We start from the raw sequence: 21,811 nt of genomic DNA on the forward strand, positions 1-21,811 counted from the left end.
TCGGTTTGAAACGTTTAGCTTGAACGATCAGCGACTCCCATCTGTGCTAACATAAGGCTAACTAATGCGGAAGATGAAACAACAAATGGATTTAACCTTGTGGGAATTCCAGGTATAAAAATAAAGTTATGGATTACACGTTTAATGAGGGTTTCTTCATACTATAATCGGTGATCGGTTACTGAATCTGTCCTCAGTAATGAGAACATATTGAGAATTTCATCTGTTGCTACCGACTTTGCCTTTCGGTGGTGCGCTCCTAGATTTCGCGTTCCCAACATTATCACCGAATAGAGTAAAAAGGTTGAATGAACATAGATTTGATAAGAGCGAAACTTTCACGAAGCTCATCTGATCTCCTTCGAAACCGAACTTGTTCACTAATGGAATTAGAGGAGAGAAAAATTCCGAAAACATTCCCACAGAAATCCCAAATCTAAACTAGATCGGGATAGAAATCCCTCAAAAAATGAAAGAGAAAAACTTCTAGATTTAAGCTAAATTGGGAGAGAAAAGTTTCCAAATGGGAGAAAAGCAAAAAAAAGTAAAAATAAGATCAAAACAACTTAAGAAAAGGGTGAGAGAGAGGGGGAGAGAGAGAAAATGATCTTTTCTTTTTATTAGAACGTCAAACAATCTTGTCGGATCGGGTTAGGTCAACTCGGGTAAAAAATGGTCCGACTCAAATTGACTTATTTGACCCTTTTTCATGTAATTTACATCTAGTAACTCATATCCAACTCGATCCATATTGGTAAAACAGTTCTATATTTAACTCAATCTAAGAGATTTTGACCCAAAAAAAAAAAAATTCTACGAGGTAAGAGCACGGTGAGTGAGAGCAAAATAAAGTGAGGGCGAGATTTTCCATCCCCCAAATGTTTTTGCAAGTATTACGGCGTTCGATTTTAGCAGTTGCGTGCCAAGTTGTGTGGCTTTTTTCCGGTGCGATCGCTCCCACGGGCTTGGCGAGCAACTGCTAAAACCGAACGCCGGAAAAAGCCCGACGACTTGGCACGCAACTGCTAAAACCGAACGCCGGATGTATGGATGAGGCCCGTGGGAGCAATCGCACCGGAAAAAAACCCCACGACTTGGCGCGCAACTGCTAAAACCGAACTCCCTAACCGTTTTAAGTAAGCAGCGAGTCAGCGCAGGCGAGGAACAACTGAGAACTGTGACCTTCAGACTCCCTCCATTTCTTCAAAACCGAACTCTCCCATCTTCATCTTCTTCTCCTCCTCTCTGTCTCTTTCCATCCTTTGCAATCCACGGAGCTTTTTCGGCTTCTTTGCATCCGGTACGCATGAAACCACCTTTCTCTTTCGTTGTCTTCCTCCATTTCTTTTCCCCGCTTTCTGTAGCAGAGCGACTTATCTTGTTGTTCATCAACTTGGTGTGCGCGTGCCTTTGAAGGTCCTGACGCTTGGAAAAACCGCCGGAATTGCCAAGGAACGAACAAAGACAGCTCTCCTGCTGCATATTGGCTCAAGAAGACTCGATTTCTGGAAGGAATGGCGGTATGCCACCTGATTGCGTTTCTCCTTTTGGCTGTGTTTTCGGCGTCGCTGGGTCTGCAGACTTTGGCATTCACGGATCCTCTTGATGGTACTTATTACTCGACGATCCATCTTGAACTGTTTATAGCATCGTGTGGTTATCTGGCTTTAGCATCCATTGGCGTTATCTCTCTGTCTGGTTGCAAAGATAACAGTTAAAGAGGGGTTAAGTTTTGTTTCGTTAATCTTACAAGAAGAACATACCAGTAATGTTTGCCCCCTGAGGGATGCGGACTCTTGACGGCGAGGTGCATATTTTGAAGTCACAGCTTTTTTCTGGGTATGCCCTTTTACAAACAAGAATTTTGGGTCATCTTTCCCTTAGTTTCGTTAGACTTCATGATTACATTTTGAGACTCTTCCAAGTCCTCTCCAAAATGATCATGTGGCGCTTCATTGAATCGAATCTAGTAATTCGTTAGATCTTTCTGCCACGATAGCACTTACCCACCTTTTGTCATACGACCGAAGCTTCCCAAGGATAAATGCTGTTCAGCAAATACTGAGCCTGCTGGGGACATCTGATGCTATTTGGGACTAAACATGACCGGGTTTCTTATTTTTGGAGATATGAGTAATGAGAATAACAGATTGTCTGATTGTTTGCCTGATAGTCTCAATTGGTTATTTCTTCGCCTTCGTTATGGTTTCAACTTTTTGCATGGAATTTCGGTTAATTTTGTAGTTGGGTTGCTTTTTCCTTCTCTGTTGTCTATGCAGCTACAACGCTTCATGGGCTATATGCAGCCTTGAACTACCCTGCACAGCTGAAAGGCTGGAGACCGGATGGTGGGGATCCATGTGGGGAATCCTGGGCAGGAGTGGCATGCTCAGGGTCGTCTGTGATTTACCTGTAACGCAGTTCAACTCTATAGATGAAACAATTTCTTTCTGGCTCGGATGGATCATATAGACATTTTGTTGTCTTTAGACCGTGCTTTTGATTTCACAATGGTTACTACTTTGTGCAGTAAACTCGATGGACTAAACCTGAGTGGTTCTCTAGGAGACCAGCTTTATAATTTCCACAATTTGAAGCAACTGTAAGCAGCCTTTGCAAAATAAAAGTTAGGTTTTACTACAGAAGTCGTGATAAAAGATGTTTGCTTGTTATTTTGCCAGGGATATGAGCTCCAACAACATTCAGGGTGACATTCCCTATGGTTTACCTCCTAATGTCACTCATCTGTAAGACTACAGTTTTTTTTTTTCCTGTCAAACTTGGTATTCCTGATTGGTCAGTGGCCTTGCTAGAAATGGAAGAGCTGCTTTCTTAATTAACTCCACTGATGTCGGTCCTTGCAAGCGCAGCAACTTAGCGTGCAACAAGTTGATCCAGAGCATTCCACATTCATTACCTTCCTTGAAGAGTCTACGGCACCTGTATGATCTTATTTCAAATGCCTGCTTAGAACAAGCTTTCTTTCATGCTTGCATTGCTTATTTCAAATTCCTTCCTTGCAGGAATCTGAGCCACAATTTGTTATCTGGACCTATTGGCAATGTTTTTGTTGGACTGCTGAATCTAAAAGAAATGTAGGTTGATCACTAATTCAGATTCGGAATATGCTATTAATCCTGAATTTTCTTGCCTCTGTTGTTGTCCTTTTTTAACCAATTTTCTCTATGTTGTTTGGAACACATGGAATTAGATAATCCCAACAGTATTTAGCACAACGAACTATCTCATTCACAAATACCATATTGGGTCCATTTCATCTTTTCTTCTAATTTGTTAATAAATCCTTGATTGCTCCCTGTGTTTCTGGTTGCATGATTTACTGCCATGAGCTACGAAGATTCAATTGCACCCTCATGTTTCCAGTTTCTTATTGACCCTTTTTCATTTAATGGGAATAATTTGTACAATCACAGGGATCTGTCGAACAATAACTTCACTGGCGATCTGCCTAGTTCATTCCAGTCTCTGACAAATCTTACTGGACTGTGAGAGTTACCATTCCATATAATGTTTTCAACTGATACATGCCTGACCATTTATCAATTTGTACTCATATGACGCTATGGTTTAATTTACAGGTTCCTGCAGAATAATGGATTTACTGGAGCAGTGATCTTACTGGCTAACCTTCCTCTAATCGACTTGTAGGTAGCCTCCTCTTGATGTCTTTTCTGCCTCGCGCTGCCATTTCTTTGATTTCTTGTTCACGCTTCTGTTGTCAGAGATATACAGGACAATCACTTCAGTGGTGTCATTCCTGAGAGTTTCCAGAACATACCAAATCTATGGTGAGTCATCAAACTTTCAGTTCCGTCATCATTCTCTTTGTTCGCTGGTAGCATGTGAGAGACAAAATTTATCGATTTCTTCCCTATACATTTCTAAGGATCGGCGGAAATAAATTTCATGGAGCTGAATCTCCACCATGGAACTTTCCTTTTCAAAATATGTCTCTCCACAGTAACATTAGTAGTCCTCCAACAACACAGTCAAGTGCTGTTGAGAACTATCCCTCTCGTAAACCACGTTCGCACAAGAAGGGAAAATGGGGCCCTGGTGGAATTGCATGCATAGTTGGTGGAGGCACTCTGGTAGCAAGCTGTGCAGCTCTTCTAATTGTAATCCTTATCCATCGAGCTCGTGCTCAGGAAGATAAGCTCTTGGACAGATCAAATATCTCATTTAATTCGGTATCCCTCAGAACTGTCAGAGGTGAACTCCTGTTAAACTTTCAAGGATATACTAGTGAAGTTCGGATATTTTTTAAAACGTTTTGAAATCTCTGCTATATATGGATGAATTCCTTAAAATTTACATTAATTATGTATTCCCACCTGATAATGAACTGTTGTTCCTTGACAGAAGAGAGCCCACCAATCTTGCCTTGCATCCCACCACCACCAACTGTTAGGGCAAGGCCTGTACCTCTTGCTCTCCTTGCGGGTCAAGGAAATAGAAAAAGCTTTTCCAGGAAATGTGAAGCCCTTGAATGTGTGAAGATTTACAATGCTGCAGAACTTCAATTCGCCACAAAAGGCTTCGGTGAAGAGAACCTTATCTTCGAAGGATCCCTTGGCCCTGTTTATGAGGCTAAGCTACCAGATGGCCAGGTTCAAACCACCCATAAATATTGTAGTAGCGAAATAGCACCAATGAAAGTTTGAATCTAAGTTCTTTTCTTTTGTCAGATATTGGCCGTGGAGAACATCAACATGGCATCACTGTCTCTCCATGAAGAAGAACAATTCTTGGATGTGATCTGCACCATCTGTAGATTGAGGCACCCAAACATAATTCCACTTCTAGGTTATTGTACAGGACTAGGACTGCATTTGCTGGTCTATGAGTACGTGAGACATGTGACACTTGAAGATGCTCTGCATGGTGGAAAGTACAAGCCTCTATCATGGAGTTCACGTGTCCGGATCGCCCTTGGAGTCGCGCAGGCATTAGAGTGAGTATTTCTTATGGCCTTAAAAGATTTTTAATCTACAAGCTCGAAGTTTTGACTGCTGCACAGAATGCATTAGTTTTAGACAACTAGTCCAGGCCCTTCGGGATTGTTCGCTAGTCACTTTTGGTGATCATGCAGCTGATTAATCAATCATGTGCAGAGTGGTTCAGGATTCTGTGATGTCTAGGACATTAACATCCTCTCCTCCTTGTGCATCTCATCCTAAACAGCGATCTCTCTCTTGTGGTCTATGATCTTTCAGCTACATGCACTCCACATTTGCACCTCCCATTTCTCATGGCAATCTAAAGGCCCGCAATATTTTGCTCGACGAGGAAGTCAGGCCACGTATATGTGATTGTGGAGTCTCCGTTCTGAGGCCACTTACAAGCTGTACCGTCAAGCTTAAGGTACACACATAATTGATATGACATTGCATCCAATGAACAATTTTTTATAGCTTTGGACAGGATTCAGTGATTTTGGCAGATATCACCTGTGCTTGCCATAATTTGAGAAGGTTACGAATTCGATGAAAATCTTCTTCATTTACTGCAAATGCCTTGACCAGAATTGCAATCAAATGACTGGGATAGAAATTAAACTCACTTTATTAACTGGAAGATAATGCAAAACTAGGCTTCTGAAATTGCTATTGGAGACAGCGGTTATATCGCACCTGAACATGGTCAACCAGGCATTGATAACACTAAGTGTGACATCTATGCCTTCGGAGTGCTGCTTCTGGAGCTCTTAACTGGGAGGAGACCTTTCGACAGGTGAAGGGGGGGTGAAAATTTTCTTTTTGGGAGGCCAAGAGGGATCTTTACTCCTTGTTCTCAGTTGTCTCGTCTCTTTAACACAGTTCAAGACCTAGGGAAGAATTATATCTGGTGAACTGGGCTTCATACCAGCTTCATGACCGCGATTGCTTGGAGCAGATGGTTGATAAAAGCGTTGAAGGAACACTCAGCTTTCGGGCTCTCTCCCGATTGGCTGACATCATAGCCGTCTGCATACGGGTAGGTGTCATTCTTCTAACTCAAGCTACTGCAAATCTATAGGACAATGCAAAGCCTCCTGTTCCTGTAAAGATTAATTTGCACTAAACGTACAGTTCAAGAACAAGTCTCTGTACCTTAAACAAAGGAAAAAACCGAGGAGATGGTGCTCTGTCATCATTTCTTACATGGTTTCTCTAGTGAATTAACTTTGTTCTTGCTTTTCTGCATCTTGTGAACAGCCTGAGAAGGAATTCCGGCCGGCAATGTGCGAAGTAGTGGAATCTCTGTTGTATATGGTGGAAAGGATGAGCATTACGGAAGGCAATGCCACATATGGCGGTGACCTTGAACCTTATGAAAGATCCTTCCGCTCGACCCACACGCGCTTCTTGGCCTCACCTGCAACAAGTAGCTGGTCATCTGATCCTTCTTCTCAATGAGCTCAGGAAAAACCGTTCTTTTTGTTTTCATTTTGTATCCATCATGTCAAGACCACTTAGGGGATTGTATTAGCGCCCCGTGTCATCGGTGATAGGATCGAGATTCATTCGGATGGTTGATGACTGCCAATGACAAAAGGACAGCCCAAAGATCAATTTTTGCTTCGACTGCTGCCAGCACAGAGACTTCAGAAAGCAAGTACTTTGATCCCAACTGGTGCAAGTGCATGAGCTCGATGAAACAACAAAACAACTTTTCTTCTCGGGTTAACGAACACATGCATGTGTGCAAACAGACTGCAAAAGTCTTCATCTGGGCTAATGGGGGAATTGCCGCAGACAATTTTCATCATCAATAACTGCTCACGGTTGCTCCCAAGAAGAGTAAATGTGAGATTTTTGGAGGGACCACCGCTAACCGTTTAAAAAGCTTAAGTTATTAAACAAAATCGTGAATTTTTTTTTTTTATCAAAATGAAGTCGTGATTTAATAATAAAATATTTTGACAGATTCCGCTACCACAAATAGTTCAAAAAGCTTAAATTGTTAAATGAAGTCGTGATTTTTTTTTTTTTTGGATGAGATACCTAGGGTAAAGTTATTTACCACAGCGTATTGTCTATTTTTTTCAAAATTTATTTGATTGAGTCATAAAAATAATAACCATCCGCCACCATCCTTTGGCAAGATAAAGTACAAGAAGAAACATTTTCTTTGCTCAATTTTCTTGGATGTGTTGAATGCACTGAAAATAAGAAAAGTATTTTTGAATAAGTACATTTTCACGAAAATAACAGCCTATAGGTTTCTTTATCATGACTCACAAAAGATATTTTTACCACGATGGTCCACTTCCTATTTCATAAACATTTTTATTGGCGAAATTCTTTTTAAGTGTATTGGAAGGTCTAAAATTTGTAACGGGAGTGCAATCGAATCTTAAAACTTTTGAAAAAGTGTAATCAAGTCTTAAATCTTGTCACGAAAATGTAATCGAGACCAAAAATTTTCAAAATGTGTAATCGAGTCCTAAATCTTGTTATGAAAATGCAATCGAATTCTAAAATTTTCAAAATGTGCGATCCAATAAAGGATTTGATTTTATCAATTTGGTAAGTTTTATGACTTGATTGTAATTTTTGAAAATTTTAGTACTCAATTAAATTTCACGACAAGTTTTAAGACTTTAAACGCATTTATCAGTGTGGAGGGTATAATTGTCATTAGGCACGATACTCATGCTCGTGAGAGAGTGAATAGAGTGCTCGAGAGATTTCATCAGCTGCGCTTCTTCTTCTTCGTAGTGCCCAGTGCTTCCTCTGCTCTCTCCGAAGTTCTGATCGAACAGGTACGCTGGGTCCCACCATCTATTCGATCCGTTCTCAATTCGCGCTCGTGTCTTGTAGCTTCGATTCGACCTGCTGAAATTCTTTTGCTATGACATTTCTAGGTTAGATTGGCGTGAATTTGGGGTTGGATTCGATTGTTCCGTGGTTTATTTACTTTGCTGCTGTCCCTTGTTTTCCTGGTTCTTACTCAAAGCAAACGGTACCTTTTCAAGTCCAATATCCTGATCGACATTCGCAGTTTCGGTGCTTTAGCTTTGGTCGGTTCGCCGGCGGCATTCATCCTTTGAACTATGCAATTGGTGATCTGTGATTTAGGAGAAGAGATGAGGGATTGTTAGTTTTTGCTCTACATTTAACCTCTCTTATTCCTGGAAATTTTAAAACCAAGCCGTAATATGATCAGTTTTTCATTAGGTTCAAGGTCATAGAACGACCTTCTTATGTTTGGTGTTTAGGCCAGATTGAGAAAGGCTCGGGGTCTCCACCAGATTTTTTTGTTCATCTTCCATGAGGATCAATTTTTTTTTTTTGCCTTGTTTCCGTTATGGTTTGACTTTCTCTTTGTTTCTTATCATATGCTGAAATGTTTTATGCAGCTTAAAGAAAGTCATGGACCCTGCGGAACGTAGGTACTTGGAGGATGAGGACACTCCTATGATGAAAGTAATCAAGGGTGCGACCACAGGTTTTGCTACTGGAACTATTTGGGGGACCATTGTCGCTACTTGGCATGACGTGCCTCGCGTCGAGAGAAATGTTGCTCTTCCTGGGCTATTAAGGACGTTAAAGATGATGGGTAATTATGGAATGACATTTGCTGCTATTGGTGGAGTGTACATCGGGGTAGAGCAGTTGTTGGAGCATCAGAGGATGAAAAGGGACTTTATCAATGGAGCTGTCGGTGGTTTCGTTGCTGGGGCTACTATTCTTGGTTATAAAGGTGGGTGTGTGCGTCACATTGGCATAGTATCTGTTTTCATAATTTCTGCTTCCAATACATGTGGAGTCTTGAAGCCACATTGGGATTGTATTCCCATACATAATCGGGGACCAATTTGCATGTCTTTTTGTGTAAATTATGCATTTTTCACTTTCTGTTGATGGTTTGATTGAGCCATTCCTTCTAACATAATCATCAGTGAGATTGTTGAGCTGATCTTAGTACTCTTAAATGTTGTTATCTGCACAAACTCTCATGCCAGGGATCTGACTGATGAGTCTATTGTGCTGCTTTCCAAGCAATGCTTTGTCATTCTTTACCGACTATGCTGAAGTTTGTGTACTGTGTGAATTTTTATGTTTGTTGACTTATCCTTTCCCCTTTATATAGTTGATCAGATTTATTGAAATGCTGACATATTTCTCCCCCTAAACCACGTAGTTCCTCATCTTTGTGCACATACTGTACGGTAGAAGCACGTGAATGTCTTCATGTGTGGCAAAATTTAATTTGCTTGCAGTGGGCTCGCCCTTATGCTTTTAAGCTGGTGACTTTGATAAGCAATGTTTTTGGCAATGACGTGAGGCTTGTTATGCGGCCTCCGCAATTCTCATGAACTTTGTTTCCCAATAGCTGTCTGGCAAATGGTTGCTGAATATATCTAGAGCAGAAATGTTTGGCCTGAGTAATTGCTTGTGATATAGAGCTAGAAAGAATAGTATCAACTGGACCGTTTTGACTTTTGAACTAAGCCTAGATGTTTTGTTCCAGTTCCAGTTAGTGTCTCACTAGATGTGGAGGAATACTGTGAAGGATGAATGTTAGTGGGTATCTACAGACAAAGAAAGTCTTTGCTCTTTGTGGCTTGAATATGTGACACTTCCTTCACCCTTTGCGTATTTATGGTTAGTCACTGGCTTGTGAGATCTTGACTAGGAACTTATTGGGTTTGACTCCAACTTTTCCGGTTAAGCTCCTTAGTATCCTAGTTGCATAACACGAGCATTAGTTTGATGTTGTGTACTTCTTGTTGTTGACAAAAACAACTTCTTAAGTAAGTTGAAGTGGCCTTGTTCTATCTACTGGCATGCTCAAGTTCTATTCTTTTAAGAGCTTTTGGTTTTAGGGCTATTTCTTCTTCTGTGTAGAGGTGGAACTGATACTTGGAACTTAGAGAGAGAGAGAGGGAGAGAGAGAGAGAGAGAGAGAGAGATATTCTGTGGCCTGACTGTTACGATTCTATGGACACCCTCATATGCAGCCAATGTGTTACTTTTGTACACCAAAACGTAAACCCTCTCCTTACATGATGTCAGAGCATCCTATTCTGGCCATCAGATATCATTTGTTAGATGACATGAGTAACGCATGCACTCTGTGGTACTTACTGAGAGAGAAAGAAACAAAGCTATATTCCAACAATCGTAATCTCATGGCAGTTGGTTTTGTTCCTTAAATTCAGAACTGTTTTTCTAAATCTTATGCAGAAGGTAGCATTTGCAGTGATCGATGGAGGGCTAATTGCTTTCCTGCATTTATGGTGCTTTGCAACTTTTTCGTTGGCAGGATTAGAGTCGGATGCATGCTATAGTATCTTCATTTGTTGATTGCGAAAATGAAATGTAGATTATTACTGTCCTTGCAGTGACCATCTTATACTTGCAAGTTTTGACTCATCCTGTTAATTGGAAAAACTTAGAGGTCTTACACTCGCACCTGCATTTGCAGGAAAGAGCATTTCCTCGGCCATTTCTGCTGGAGCTGCTTTGGCAGCCACATCTGCTGTGCTAGACATTGGCGGCCAGACCACAAGAGTAGATACTGGCAAGGAGTATTACCCATACACCACGAAGAAGAAATCGATTGTCGATTCATGACTTTGTTGATTGATGCTGCCGTTGGACAGGAGACTATCGCTGGTTGGTGAAATTTACTTGATCACATCCTTGCTTTGAGAGATGTAATGTTGTACTCATAAGCCATCTTTTTATGTCGCCAAGCTGTATGAATTTTTTCAATAAATATGCTCTGTTTTTCTCCTGAGAATTGTTTGACCTTGTTAAGTCGGAGGCATTCGGCACGGCTTCTATACCCACTTTGGATCTAATAGTGTCATATTTCAGCATTTTCTTGGAAATCTATGCCTTAAAAGGCTTAAACCTCCTGATATTGCAATCATTAGTCCATAGGGCTTCATTGGTACCTAGCATCGATGGAATGGGAAGCATGTTATCCAATGCAGTAAATCGCGGAGCTTCACTTCCGAGGATGTATTTGGGTGTCAGCAGATGGTAAGCCTTGGTTTGTCGTGTTAAGAGTTTCTTCACTTGATTAACCCAGAAATGTAGCTGCACTGCAGTTTTGAGTGTAACGAAACAAAGGGAAGTGAAACTACCGAAAGCCGACTCCTGGATTCTTTGATCACCCGATAGCTTTATAGTAACTACAATTATGAGTGATGCGAGTATGCCATGACATTTCGATCATCATTCTCTTGATAATAAAGGACTAACATTTCAATCATCATGCTCGAATCGCATGAGCATCACAGGGACGTGTACGAAGAGCAGACAGAAAACTTGCGGATCGTTTTGTAGCCAGTGCTGGGAAGTAAAGGTCCATTCCATTACATGAACATGTAGATGGGGAGTGAAGAAAAGCCAAGAAAACATATCCCAGCCTGACACATATCAACACAGTTTCAAATTCACATCCTCCTACCGAACCTGTTTCGTGCCGGAACGAACAGTAAAATCAAAGAAATAAGGCATCTGAGAGGCAGATGCCTCCTCCCCGACACTGACTATAACCGAGAGAAATTCATCTTGGTGGGGAAGTGAGGGACGATTATAGTTGCTCCACTTTCCTTCTTCGGGAAACCGGCTCTCAGGGGCTCCGTCTGGGAGTCGCCTACTTCACTGGTGACGCGAACAGGATTGTAGAAGCAGCAACAGAATGATGACCACAATCCCATCTATTCTCTCTCTCTCTCTCTCTCTCTCTTGCAAGACGGGTCTGAGTAGATTGAGGGCATCCAAAATGGTGCGAACGGATTTGAAGACAAGGTCTGCTGTCCAAAAAAATGAAAGAAGACAAGGTCTGAAGGGACATAAAGTCGCTCAAGACCGAGACTTTTGTTCGGTCTTCATCTTTCTTTTATGGACGATGAACGGACTTGCTGCAATGGTGATGAAGAGCAATGGCGTATTTCCTAGTCAAAGCACGCGATATGGACTAACGAAGAGCAATGGCCTCTTTTCGTTTCATGATGGGCTTTTGTCTGGCCGCACTGTGTCGTCAGAATCATAAGGTTAGTGGGTTTAGTCAAATTGGCTGATGCTGGTATTGAACAGACATATAGCCATCGGTCAACCCAAAAATATTGAGGCGACCACCTAAGTTCACTTCGCACACGTCTTCCATTGTAGAAGCACGAACACAAAAATCAACTCCTAATGGGCCGTATCCATTGTCTTGTCTTCTAGTCTATGGCTTATGGAACTTCGGAAAACTCTTAGATTGACGGAGAATCACATGCACGTGGATAAGTTAGATTAGGGACCCAATCTTTTGCTTTTACCCAATCAGTCCTAAAATTCCATAGTAGTCCTTCAGGTCAATTTTTGCCGGAAATAGTTAATGCGGTGGTCCAGTCACCGCCCCATCACCCTATGTGGCATGCTGCCACGTCGGTGATTTCCTGCAAAAATTGGTGCTAAACCTATTAGCTATTTGTGAAATAGAACTATTTATGGATCATAACAATTTGCATAATTTCCCATACATAGGATGTTCTTATAATTTTCTCACGATAAAAATTAAAATAAAAAAAAAAAACTCGTAAGAGCAATGTCCTAATTCAAAAAAAAAAATATGCTTGGACTTTAGTTAATGTCCTTTCATCATCGGGAAAGAAACAGGAAATTTAGATTAGGTAGTGTCGATCCAGCTAGAATTCTAGAGAGAGAGAGAGAGAGAGAGAGAGAGGAATTGTTAGGATCAAATTTACTCGTGGAAAATGATCATGGGCCTGGTCTAGGAGCATGCAGTACTGTATCCGATAAAGAAACTGATCCTGATACATATCTCCAAGGCCCAGGCCCATCCTGAAAACCAGATCCACCTGGAAGCCCAGAAACGGACCCCGTCGTATGTAAATCGAACGTGGACCTCGGATCACGTCGGAGGAACTATGTTATAAATAGCTCTCGTTCGTTCTTGTAAGTAAGTGAAAAATATAGGAGCCAGCACTCTTATCCGTTTCTCTCTAACAATCGCAATCTTGACTTGAGCATGGGATGGTCCCCAAGAGCACCACCGTCGGCGACTTTCTTGTTTACGTTTTGCAAGTCTGAAGTCGGAAAAAACAAAGGAAGGAAGAAAGAAGTGCGTGCTCTGAAGGATCGCTTCCCTATTGGCGAACTTTTGAGGTCATCCATCGCATCCACAAAAAACTTCAGCGACGGCAGTCACTAAACTTCCGCCAGCTTCGTAATCAAATCATTGAATTTTGATCTCGATTATCGAAGGGACTTCTTCGAAATTGAACTTTCGATTGGAACTAGTCAATATCCGAGCGGACTGGCGGCATGGCGGCCACGTCGCATCTCCAAAACGAGAAGTTATTGGTAATAATCTGATGCGACTAGCCAGTCGCGTACGACTTATTAGATCATGTAACTCTTTCATGGAGCCCACCGGATCGATCCGATCTTAAGATTGACCGGATTCGGATAAAAAGTATATCGATAAACTCGTAAAGATGTGCCATAAACCTATTTTTTAAGTCCTATATGATGGGCTTATTTGTTTTATGGATTAATTATATTAAGTAAATGGGTTACATATGGATTTAAAACATAATTCGAGTATTAAATGGATTATAAATGAGTCATAAGTAGGTTTATAAATTACTTAGACCCAACACGCTTGTATGACTCTCCCTTTATTCTCTTTCCCCTTTACTCGATTTTGTGCTCGCTCACCTTAATTTGGGTACAAGTTTTCCTAAATTAAAATAAACATGGAAGCATTTTAGAAATATATACTATGTCGAGGCGGTTCAAGTTGGGTACGTGTCATTAGATTTTCATTGCAATACATGGGTCATAAATGGGTCTACTTGAGCCCGACCGAAGTCGATCCGATCCATTCGTTTGACGAATCAACCTATCAATTGCGAAAAGAAAAAGTATTATAGTACTTTCGGGGATTTGAAATCAATCCGATCACGGAATCCACTCGAGTTAGGTGGTTAAGGATGCTAATTAACCACAGCTACTTTTCAACCGAAACGAAACCGACGCTCGATCCAACGGCTGCTCGGCATTCTCGAGTCCAATGCCTCGAAAGAGCGAGCTTTGCTTTTTTCGACTTTCTGCTCCCCACAATTTGCTAAAACTACGAAAACGGCATCGATTGATCAACGATTGGACAACTTAACTACTGCCCCGTCGTGCGGAATAATGGACCGTATGACTATGACCTTTTTTTTTTTTCTTCCTTTTACTTTACCTAACACGCTAGCACTCGCGCTCATCGTCTTTTCTTTCTTCTTGGAAATAGATAAAGGGGTGTTCCGTCCATAGCCATCATCGCATCTAATGTTTGTCGCCCGTGACCATGAATTTCCGAGTGGAAACATAAAACTGGATCGAACCGATCGATTTTATGCTGTGGTTTTCGATTCCTGCTCATAGGATTGAGAATCGAAAAGCTATAATCACGTTGGCTTATGCTTGTTGTTGAGGCATAATTCGCACCGTATGAAAAATCTTGTTCCTTTTTCTTTTTCTTTCCTCCTCAAACTTGTGATGAATTACATACCTATGGACGTAATTTGCATGCTGTCTTCTTTGTTCTTTTCTTTCTTTGTTTTTAATCAGAACATTATCTTGCATTTTGGCTGATGTGAGTGGTTTATTCAACGAGCAATATCGCTACTATTTCTGTCGTCTCTTAGCCCTAGCTCGAAGCTGGTCCATAACATTCTCCTTCTCTTTATTCCATCTCCAACATCGAAGCCCCTGTACAAGCACCGCAAGATTACATTTTGCTTGACTAAATGAGGGAAAAATAATAAATAAAAAAGTGTATTGGGGGATTCCCAAATAGAGATCTATAAAGAATGCTTTAAGTTCCGAAAATTGATAACGGTATTAACAAAGCAGGTTTTAGTGGAACCTTGGACCGATTCTAGAACCGCTCAACCCTAATCGTGATTCACCTTTTTCCCTTTTGAACTCTTGCCCTCTCTCCGTGAAATTTTTTTTGTTGTTGTTGCAGTGTGACTGTCAGGAACAAAGGCGAGCATTATGGCAGTGCTACATGGTGATGACGATTCGTGTTTTGATTTTTCAACAATATTCTTCTTTTTTTTTATCAAGTTTGTCGGACTATTGCTAATTATTTTAAGACCTTAAATTATTAGATGAAGCCGATTTGTTTTATCATTTAAAAAACCCATGGCTTTTTGAGTAATTTATTTGAAACTTTTATCTATTCTTTTTATAAAATCCTTACTCTATTTTCAACACACATTTCATGGATTGGATTTGACTGTATCCACTATCCATGGTTATGTTCGGTAGCTAAAGCCGAGCAGGACATTCTATTAGATCCTATCCAATTCCAATCCACGTCCAAGAGCGTGCTGTCCCACACGCGGGGACTAAGCAACCGGGCCTTCGGATCCGGGTATTCGGGTCAAACCAGGAGATGAGGGGCGTGATTCCGAGTGCGTTCCAGCTCAGAAATTTTTCTTTTGGGGAGATGAGGGTAAGGAGCCAAAAGGGGCGGACGAAAGCGGAACAGCCAAAACGACAGCACGCGAAAAGGACAAAAAAAAAAAAAAACAAAGGCAATGGGAAGGAGGAACCGCCCTTTCGGCTTTTTTTGTGCCGGTGCGGGGGTCCACGTACATGCCTTTCCCGGATGCCATGTAACCCGCGAGACGGCGAACCGGACCCGACTTAGTCGACACGTGTCGTCCAAATTGGTTGGATTATCCATCCATCGCCGGATCGCCCCCTAGCCGGTTGCGGTTGCGGTTCGGTTTTCGGTTCACCCGCCCGACCCGACGCTAAAAGGCACGATTTGGGAACTTATTTTCGCTCCTGCGCGAGTTCGAGCAGCCTTTTTGGACTCGACCCTTCGTTTCATTCTCTACGGGAGGGCAAAAATGGAGTCATTGTCGCTCGGTGCCCATGCCTACTAGTCCAATGGTAAAAAGAATGGGCTTTCCTTCTCCTTATGCACACAAGGCAGGTGTTTGATATCACACCCGGGTTAAAAAAATATATTTTTAAAAACAAAAAAAAAACATATATAATACTTTTAAAATATTTTTTTTAAAAAAAAAAAATAAAAAATTTTTTTAGGATGATTATAACAAATCTAAGGTGAGAATGAAAGATTGGAATATAAGTTATGAACCCATTTATGTTTTATTTACAACTCATGTACCGTTTATATAATGTTTAATTCATTTATAACCGACCCATTTTGACAGGTTTAGGTGGTGTGTGGTTGAATCGATCGAATTGGTCGGCGTCATAAAGAATTGACTCAACGTGCCGTGTTGAAAGATCGAATGGGCTGTCCAATAGGTCGAATTGGTCGATCCAGTTCGACCATTTAAGCAATCGGTGTAGGCCAAGGCGGCCATATAGAGTGGGCTAGGAAACTTGCACCATATGTAACGTGTTATTACAATCCTAAGCTGATGAATTTAGTAGGCATGCGTGTTTCTTAACCGAAGGCGGAAGAGCTTCCGGCGTCGAATTCCTCGAACTCGAGGCGTGGCCCTAAAGGTGAAAGTCTGCAAGAGGCAAACCTCCATCAAGCGACGCTTTTGCTCTTTACCGTGCAAGACTTGTGCTCTCTGCGTTACTTAAGTTCCACCATTTCGACCAGCGCAAAGCTCCAAAACATTTCCATATCGCCGTTCGGCTTTCGATTGTAGCTCAAATGCTAGTTCACAGTCTCTGGCAATCCACATACCTTGGTAACCAATGACACGACAAGTACCTCGTTGACGAAGTTCGAACTCAACAAAGAAATCCAAACCAGTCGAGCCGGACTCTCTAGACGAGAGATGCTCAACATCACCTAAAACTCAGAACTCACTAAGCGAATTCTCAAAGTCCAGAATCCTCATGGCCACATAATGCGAAAGCTTAAGTGCAGCAAAACCCGACGAGGCATTGCGCAGAAAAACAGAGCATCGTTTCGTCTAGGAAAAAACGTGGTGGGGTGGGGACGAAAAAGCAGAAACGAGAGAAAGAAGGACGAGGAATTCGAGATTCTACACAAAAAGTAAAAGTGAACACAAAACAAGAGGGAGGATTGGGGGGCAATTTCGGGATTCTGGTGCAAAAAGTGAAACAGATATTCCTCCTCACGTCACTCCTCTCTCTCCACACTGTACAGTGTACACCAGTATAACACTTGCTTCGCTCGATAATTTTTGCTTTTTCGGTACCAAAGCGAAGAGCGCGCACCGATACAGGGCTCGCACGTGCCGAGGCCCGACCGTGGTCCCACGCACGCTCGAGGCGGGACCCACCGCTCTGTTCCCCAACAGAGACAAGGGACCAGAAAAAGGCAAAGAGGTGCGCGAGAGAGAGAGAGAGAGAGAGAGAGGAGGTTCCTGTGTGTTGTTATTCCCGCAGATCCGTCAGATCCCACCACCCCACCAAAGGCAAAAGCCCCTCTCTCGCTTCAAAGTTCTTCACTTTCTCTCCCTAAACATTTCGTTCTTATCTCCCAAAAGGAGAGAGAAAGAGAGAGAAAGAAAAAAATAAAATGAAAGGGAAGAAGAGGAAGAAGAAGCAGAAGACGGAAACTACTTCCATTACAGCAGTTTTTCGTTGTATAACTCGGTCTGAGAGTCTGCGACTCTCCATCCGTGGTTTCTAGGTACTTTGTTTCCTCTTCCTCTGTTGATTTCATCAGATTCATCTTCTTCTTCTTCTTCTTCTTCTTTTTTATCGCGGGCTTAAGCCGAATGGTTCTGTTCTTTTATTTTATTTATTTTCAGTGCGTACTAGTAGTGTCCGTACTTTTTTAGTTCGGCAAATCCTGGAATGTGCCTGCATATTCTTGAAATGCTTTCCACAAAAAAAAAAAAATTACATGTGCAGAGACCTGAACAACGCTTTGTTTTCCTGCTTGTTTTCCGAGAAAATATTCGTGCGGTTTTTTTCTTTTTCACTCTTTCTTTATTTTGTAACCCGGAGACTGTATGGTATTTTCAGCTTCAGAGAGAGAGAGAGAGAGAGAGAGAGAGAGAGAGCCCTTTGAGGCTTTGACTACCCTACAGACAGTCATTCAAAGCACATTTAAAGTGCTTGATTTTTGCTTTCTCGCGAAGGCTGTAACTGTGAGGTTTCCATCGATTTCGGGATCGTTTTCTTCCCCCCTCCTTTCCTTTCCTTTGGGTTGTTTTCGGTCGTCCACCGTCGGTGAATGAAGCGTTAGTGTGAGCTGAAAATCGAAGGTTACATGTTCTGTTCAGCTACATTTGCTTATGTTCGAAAAGTGTTTCAGTCTTTCAGATCTGAAGGTAAGTGGAGCGATTTCTTGCAATCTTTGGAAATTTATTGTCTATAGCATTCGAATTTCTGCATTTAAAGTAGACGTTTCAGCCGCTTAGCCTGTTGTCTTCTTCAACCCGGTTTATGTCTTTCTATTGAGTTCATAGAATATTGACCAATCTTTCTCTCTCTCTCTCTCTCTCTCTCTCTCTGAATGATATCGTGATTCGGCTCTCATTTTGAGTTCGCCGATAATATAGGTAACGTATTGTTTCCCTTACTGTTAACGGCTAAAAAATCTGCAGCCACATTTTCAGGTTTTTGGGAGCTTTTCGAATTCGAACTGGGTCATTGCTCGCTGACTGCCATCTGGCTAACTCATAAGTTTACGCTATCCTGCATACTGTGTTTTGCCCCATTTGAGCCAAGATGATGCAGAGGCCTCCCCCTGAAGACTTCTCTCTGAGGGAGACCAACCCCCATCTCGGTGGTGGGAAGGTCTCCGGTGACAAGCTCACGAGCACCTATGACCTCGTGGAGCAAATGCAGTACCTCTATGTCCGTGTTGTTAAGGCCAAGGAGTTGCCTGCGAAAGACGTCACCGGGAGCTGCGATCCTTATGTTGAAGTCAAGCTCGGGAACTACAAAGGCACGACCCGGCACTTCGAGAAGAAAACGAATCCCGAGTGGAATCAGGTTTTTGCTTTCTCAAAGGATCGGCTTCAGGCCTCGGTGCTGGAGATCACCGTCAAGGATAAGGATTTCGTGAAGGACGATTTCATGGGTCGAGTTCTGTTTGACTTGAACGAGGTCCCGAAGCGGGTTCCGCCGGATAGTCCTCTAGCGCCGCAGTGGTACAGGTTGGAGGACAGGAAGGGGGATAAGGTGAGGGGAGAGATAATGTTGGCTGTTTGGATGGGCACTCAAGCCGATGAAGCGTTCCCAGAAGCGTGGCATTCTGATGCAGCTACGGTTAGCGGAACTGATGCTCTTGCAAATATCCGTTCAAAGGTATATCTTTCCCCCAAGCTTTGGTATTTGAGAGTTAATGTTATCGAAGCTCAGGATCTCCAGCCTAGCGACAAGGGTCGATACCCGGAGGTTTATGTCAAGGCTATTCTTGGAAATCAGGCTTTGAGAACTAGAATTTCTCAGAGCAGGAGTATTAACCCAATGTGGAATGAGGATTTGATGTTTGTTGCGGCTGAGCCGTTCGAGGAACACCTGATTTTGAGTGTGGAAGATCGAGTTGCTCCCAACAAGGATGAGGTGTTGGGACGCTGTGCAATCCAGCTGCAGTATGTAGACCGGAGATTGGATCACAAAGCTGTGAACACGAGGTGGTACAATCTCGAGAAGCATGTCATTATAGAGGGAGAGCAGAAAAAGAAAGACACAAAGTTCGCAAGCAGGATTCACATGAGGATATGCTTGGAGGGTGGTTATCATGTTTTGGATGAGTCGACGCACTACAGTAGCGATCTTCGACCCACTGCGAAACAACTGTGGAAGTCGAGCATTGGGATATTGGAGCTAGGAATTCTGAGTGCTCAGGGGCTGATCCCAATGAAGACCAAAGATGGACGGGGAACGACTGATGCATATTGTGTGGCAAAATATGGGCAGAAGTGGGTCAGGACGAGAACCATCATAGACAGCTTTATGCCTAAGTGGAACGAGCAATACACTTGGGAAGTTTTTGATCCCTGCACCGTCATCACAATTGGCGTATTCGATAACTGCCATTTGCATGGAGATAAGAATGGGCCTGCTAGGGATTCGAGGATTGGCAAGGTGAGGATTCGTCTCTCTACCCTTGAAACTGATAGAGTCTATACCCACTCGTATCCGCTCCTCGTTCTGTACCCAAATGGAGTGAAGAAAATGGGCGAAATCCATCTAGCCGTGAGGTTCACTTGCTCTTCTTTGCTCAACATGATGCACATGTATTCGCAGCCACTGTTACCCAAAATGCACTATATTTATCCATTAACCGTGAGTCAGCTAGATAGCTTGAGGCACCAGGCCACTCAGATCGTGTCAATGAGGCTGAGCCGGGCAGAGCCGCCGCTGAGGAAGGAGGTCGTGGAATACATGCTTGATGTGGGTTCGCACATGTGGAGCATGAGGCGAAGCAAGGCCAACTTTTTCAGAATCATGGGGGTCTTGAGCGGTCTAATTGCTGTGGGTAAATGGTTTGACCAGATATGCAATTGGAAAAACCCGATAACCACCGTGCTGATCCACATTCTGTTCATCATACTGGTGATATACCCCGAGCTCATCCTGCCCACGATTTTCCTCTACCTGTTCATGATTGGAGTGTGGTACTACAGATGGAGGCCGAGGCATCCACCTCACATGGACACCCGCCTCTCACATGCGGATTCTGCACATCAGGATGAGCTTGACGAAGAATTCGACACTTTCCCCACTTCCCGCCCTCCCGACGTCGTGAGGATGAGATATGATCGGCTGAGGAGCATTGCTGGGAAGATCCAGACAGTAGTTGGGGACTTGGCTACTCAGGGAGAGAGGCTCCAATCCTTGCTCAGCTGGCGCGACCCGAGGGCGACTGCTCTGTTTGTCATTTTCTGTTTGGTCGCTGCCATCGTTCTGTACGTCACTCCTTTCCAAGTCGTGGCGCTCCTCACGGGGTTCTATGTGTTGAGGCACCCGAGGTTCCGGCACAAGCTTCCTTCCGTGCCGCTCAACTTCTTCAGGAGGCTACCGGCGAGAACCGACTGTATGTTGTGAGAACACCCGTCTCTGGGTGCCGACCTCCTCGTGACGCGGCAGGAGGAGTTTCCGACACAGGTTATGCTTTCTTGCTTTCTTTCTTTGGCGGCTGAATGCTGGCGATGTTATAAATGGGCGAACCTTCTCCCCAAGGCGGTTAGATTTTGCGGATTTTTCTCTCTAAATTAATGTTCTTTTCACGGAAAGAACCGACTGCCCCATTGATAGATTTCATGTTCTCTATGTGTAATTTAGTAGGTTTTCCTGCTGGTTGAATCCTCTTTAGATCGGTTTGGTTCAAATCTCTTCCGTTTTGGTACAGAAGGCCCCCCCCCCCTCCCCCTCCACCTACGTAAATCCCAAACGCATGTTTAAAGGTCGGGGGTGGTGGCCTGACGTGAACTGAATCCCTCCATTGAGCTGAAACCTCAAATTCTCCGAACGTTTCTGCCCCTCGCTCTTCAATTCTTATTGAGTTACTGATGTTTTCTATGCATGTGGAGTGTAGTAAAACTATGGCATATGCTATCTATTTGGAAGCGACACCAGAATGCTGGGGTTTGCATTTTGGGATTGTACTTCTCTGGAGTCCTGAATTTGGTTCGGTCAGGTTGGGTTCGGGTCTGGTGCCATTCTCTACTGGTGAGTGATTGCGCGACTCCAGGGATTCGTCGGGTGGTCAATCGGAAAGCGACCATGCTGGAGTTCGTCGCTGTGTATCACTATCGGGGCGATCCTTGGAGGAGGTTCGTTTTTTAAAGCATTAATGAGTAGAGATGGGTGTGGTTTTCGTTTGCGTGTGGTGGGATGGTCTTAGGGGATCTTCG

General features: G+C 42.9%; 3 protein-coding genes across 9 annotated transcripts; all 3 read left to right on the plus strand.

Annotated features, from left to right (window-relative positions):
* Positions 1-1,177: 1,177 nt before the first annotated feature.
* On the plus strand, positions 1,178-6,448 carry LOC115730103 (protein STRUBBELIG-RECEPTOR FAMILY 2). 2 transcript variants are annotated; one of them, XM_030660703.2, is made up of 17 exons: positions 1,178-1,300; positions 1,417-1,608; positions 2,280-2,412; positions 2,531-2,602; positions 2,682-2,747; positions 2,871-2,942; positions 3,024-3,095; positions 3,435-3,506; positions 3,600-3,665; positions 3,744-3,809; positions 3,908-4,233; positions 4,384-4,631; positions 4,710-4,975; positions 5,238-5,385; positions 5,615-5,754; positions 5,841-5,997; positions 6,219-6,448. In XM_030660703.2, the coding sequence occupies exons 2-17, from the start codon at positions 1,515-1,517 to the stop codon at positions 6,417-6,419; spliced, it is 2,199 nt and encodes a 732-aa protein (XP_030516563.1). In that variant the 5' UTR covers positions 1,178-1,300; positions 1,417-1,514; the 3' UTR covers positions 6,420-6,448. The 2 variants fall into 2 exon arrangements, with proteins under 2 accessions (XP_030516563.1, XP_048142067.1); XM_048286110.1 differs by having other exon boundaries at positions 4,387-4,631.
* Positions 6,449-7,620: 1,172 nt separating this feature from the next.
* LOC115729155 (outer envelope pore protein 16-3, chloroplastic/mitochondrial) lies at positions 7,621-10,748 on the plus strand. 3 transcript variants are annotated; one of them, XM_030659617.2, is made up of 3 exons: positions 7,621-7,768; positions 8,366-8,709; positions 10,438-10,748. In XM_030659617.2, exons 2-3 carry the CDS (start codon positions 8,379-8,381, stop codon positions 10,584-10,586), a joined length of 480 nt encoding a protein of 159 aa, XP_030515477.1. In that variant the 5' UTR covers positions 7,621-7,768; positions 8,366-8,378; the 3' UTR covers positions 10,587-10,748. The 3 variants fall into 3 exon arrangements, with proteins under 3 accessions (XP_030515477.1, XP_048126911.1, XP_030515485.1); XM_048270954.1 differs by having other exon boundaries at positions 7,625-7,771; positions 8,368-8,709; XM_030659625.2 differs by having other exon boundaries at positions 7,737-7,870.
* A 6,615-nt stretch (positions 10,749-17,363) lies between these two features.
* LOC115729131 (FT-interacting protein 3) lies at positions 17,364-21,303 on the plus strand. 4 transcript variants are annotated; one of them, XM_048286108.1, is made up of 3 exons: positions 17,364-17,628; positions 18,083-18,274; positions 18,563-21,303. In XM_048286108.1, exon 3 carries the CDS (start codon positions 18,675-18,677, stop codon positions 21,000-21,002), a length of 2,328 nt encoding a protein of 775 aa, XP_048142065.1. In that variant the 5' UTR covers positions 17,364-17,628; positions 18,083-18,274; positions 18,563-18,674; the 3' UTR covers positions 21,003-21,303. The 4 variants fall into 4 exon arrangements, with proteins under 4 accessions (XP_048142065.1, XP_048142066.1, XP_030515449.1 ...); XM_048286109.1 differs by having other exon boundaries at positions 18,083-18,208; XM_030659589.2 differs by lacking the exon at positions 18,083-18,274 and having other exon boundaries at positions 18,551-21,303.
* The last annotated feature ends 508 nt before the right edge of the window (positions 21,304-21,811 follow it).

Source organism: Rhodamnia argentea, chromosome 10 (assembly GCF_020921035.1).
Source record: "Rhodamnia argentea isolate NSW1041297 chromosome 10, ASM2092103v1, whole genome shotgun sequence".
Taxonomy (NCBI): Eukaryota; Viridiplantae; Streptophyta; class Magnoliopsida; order Myrtales; family Myrtaceae; genus Rhodamnia; species Rhodamnia argentea.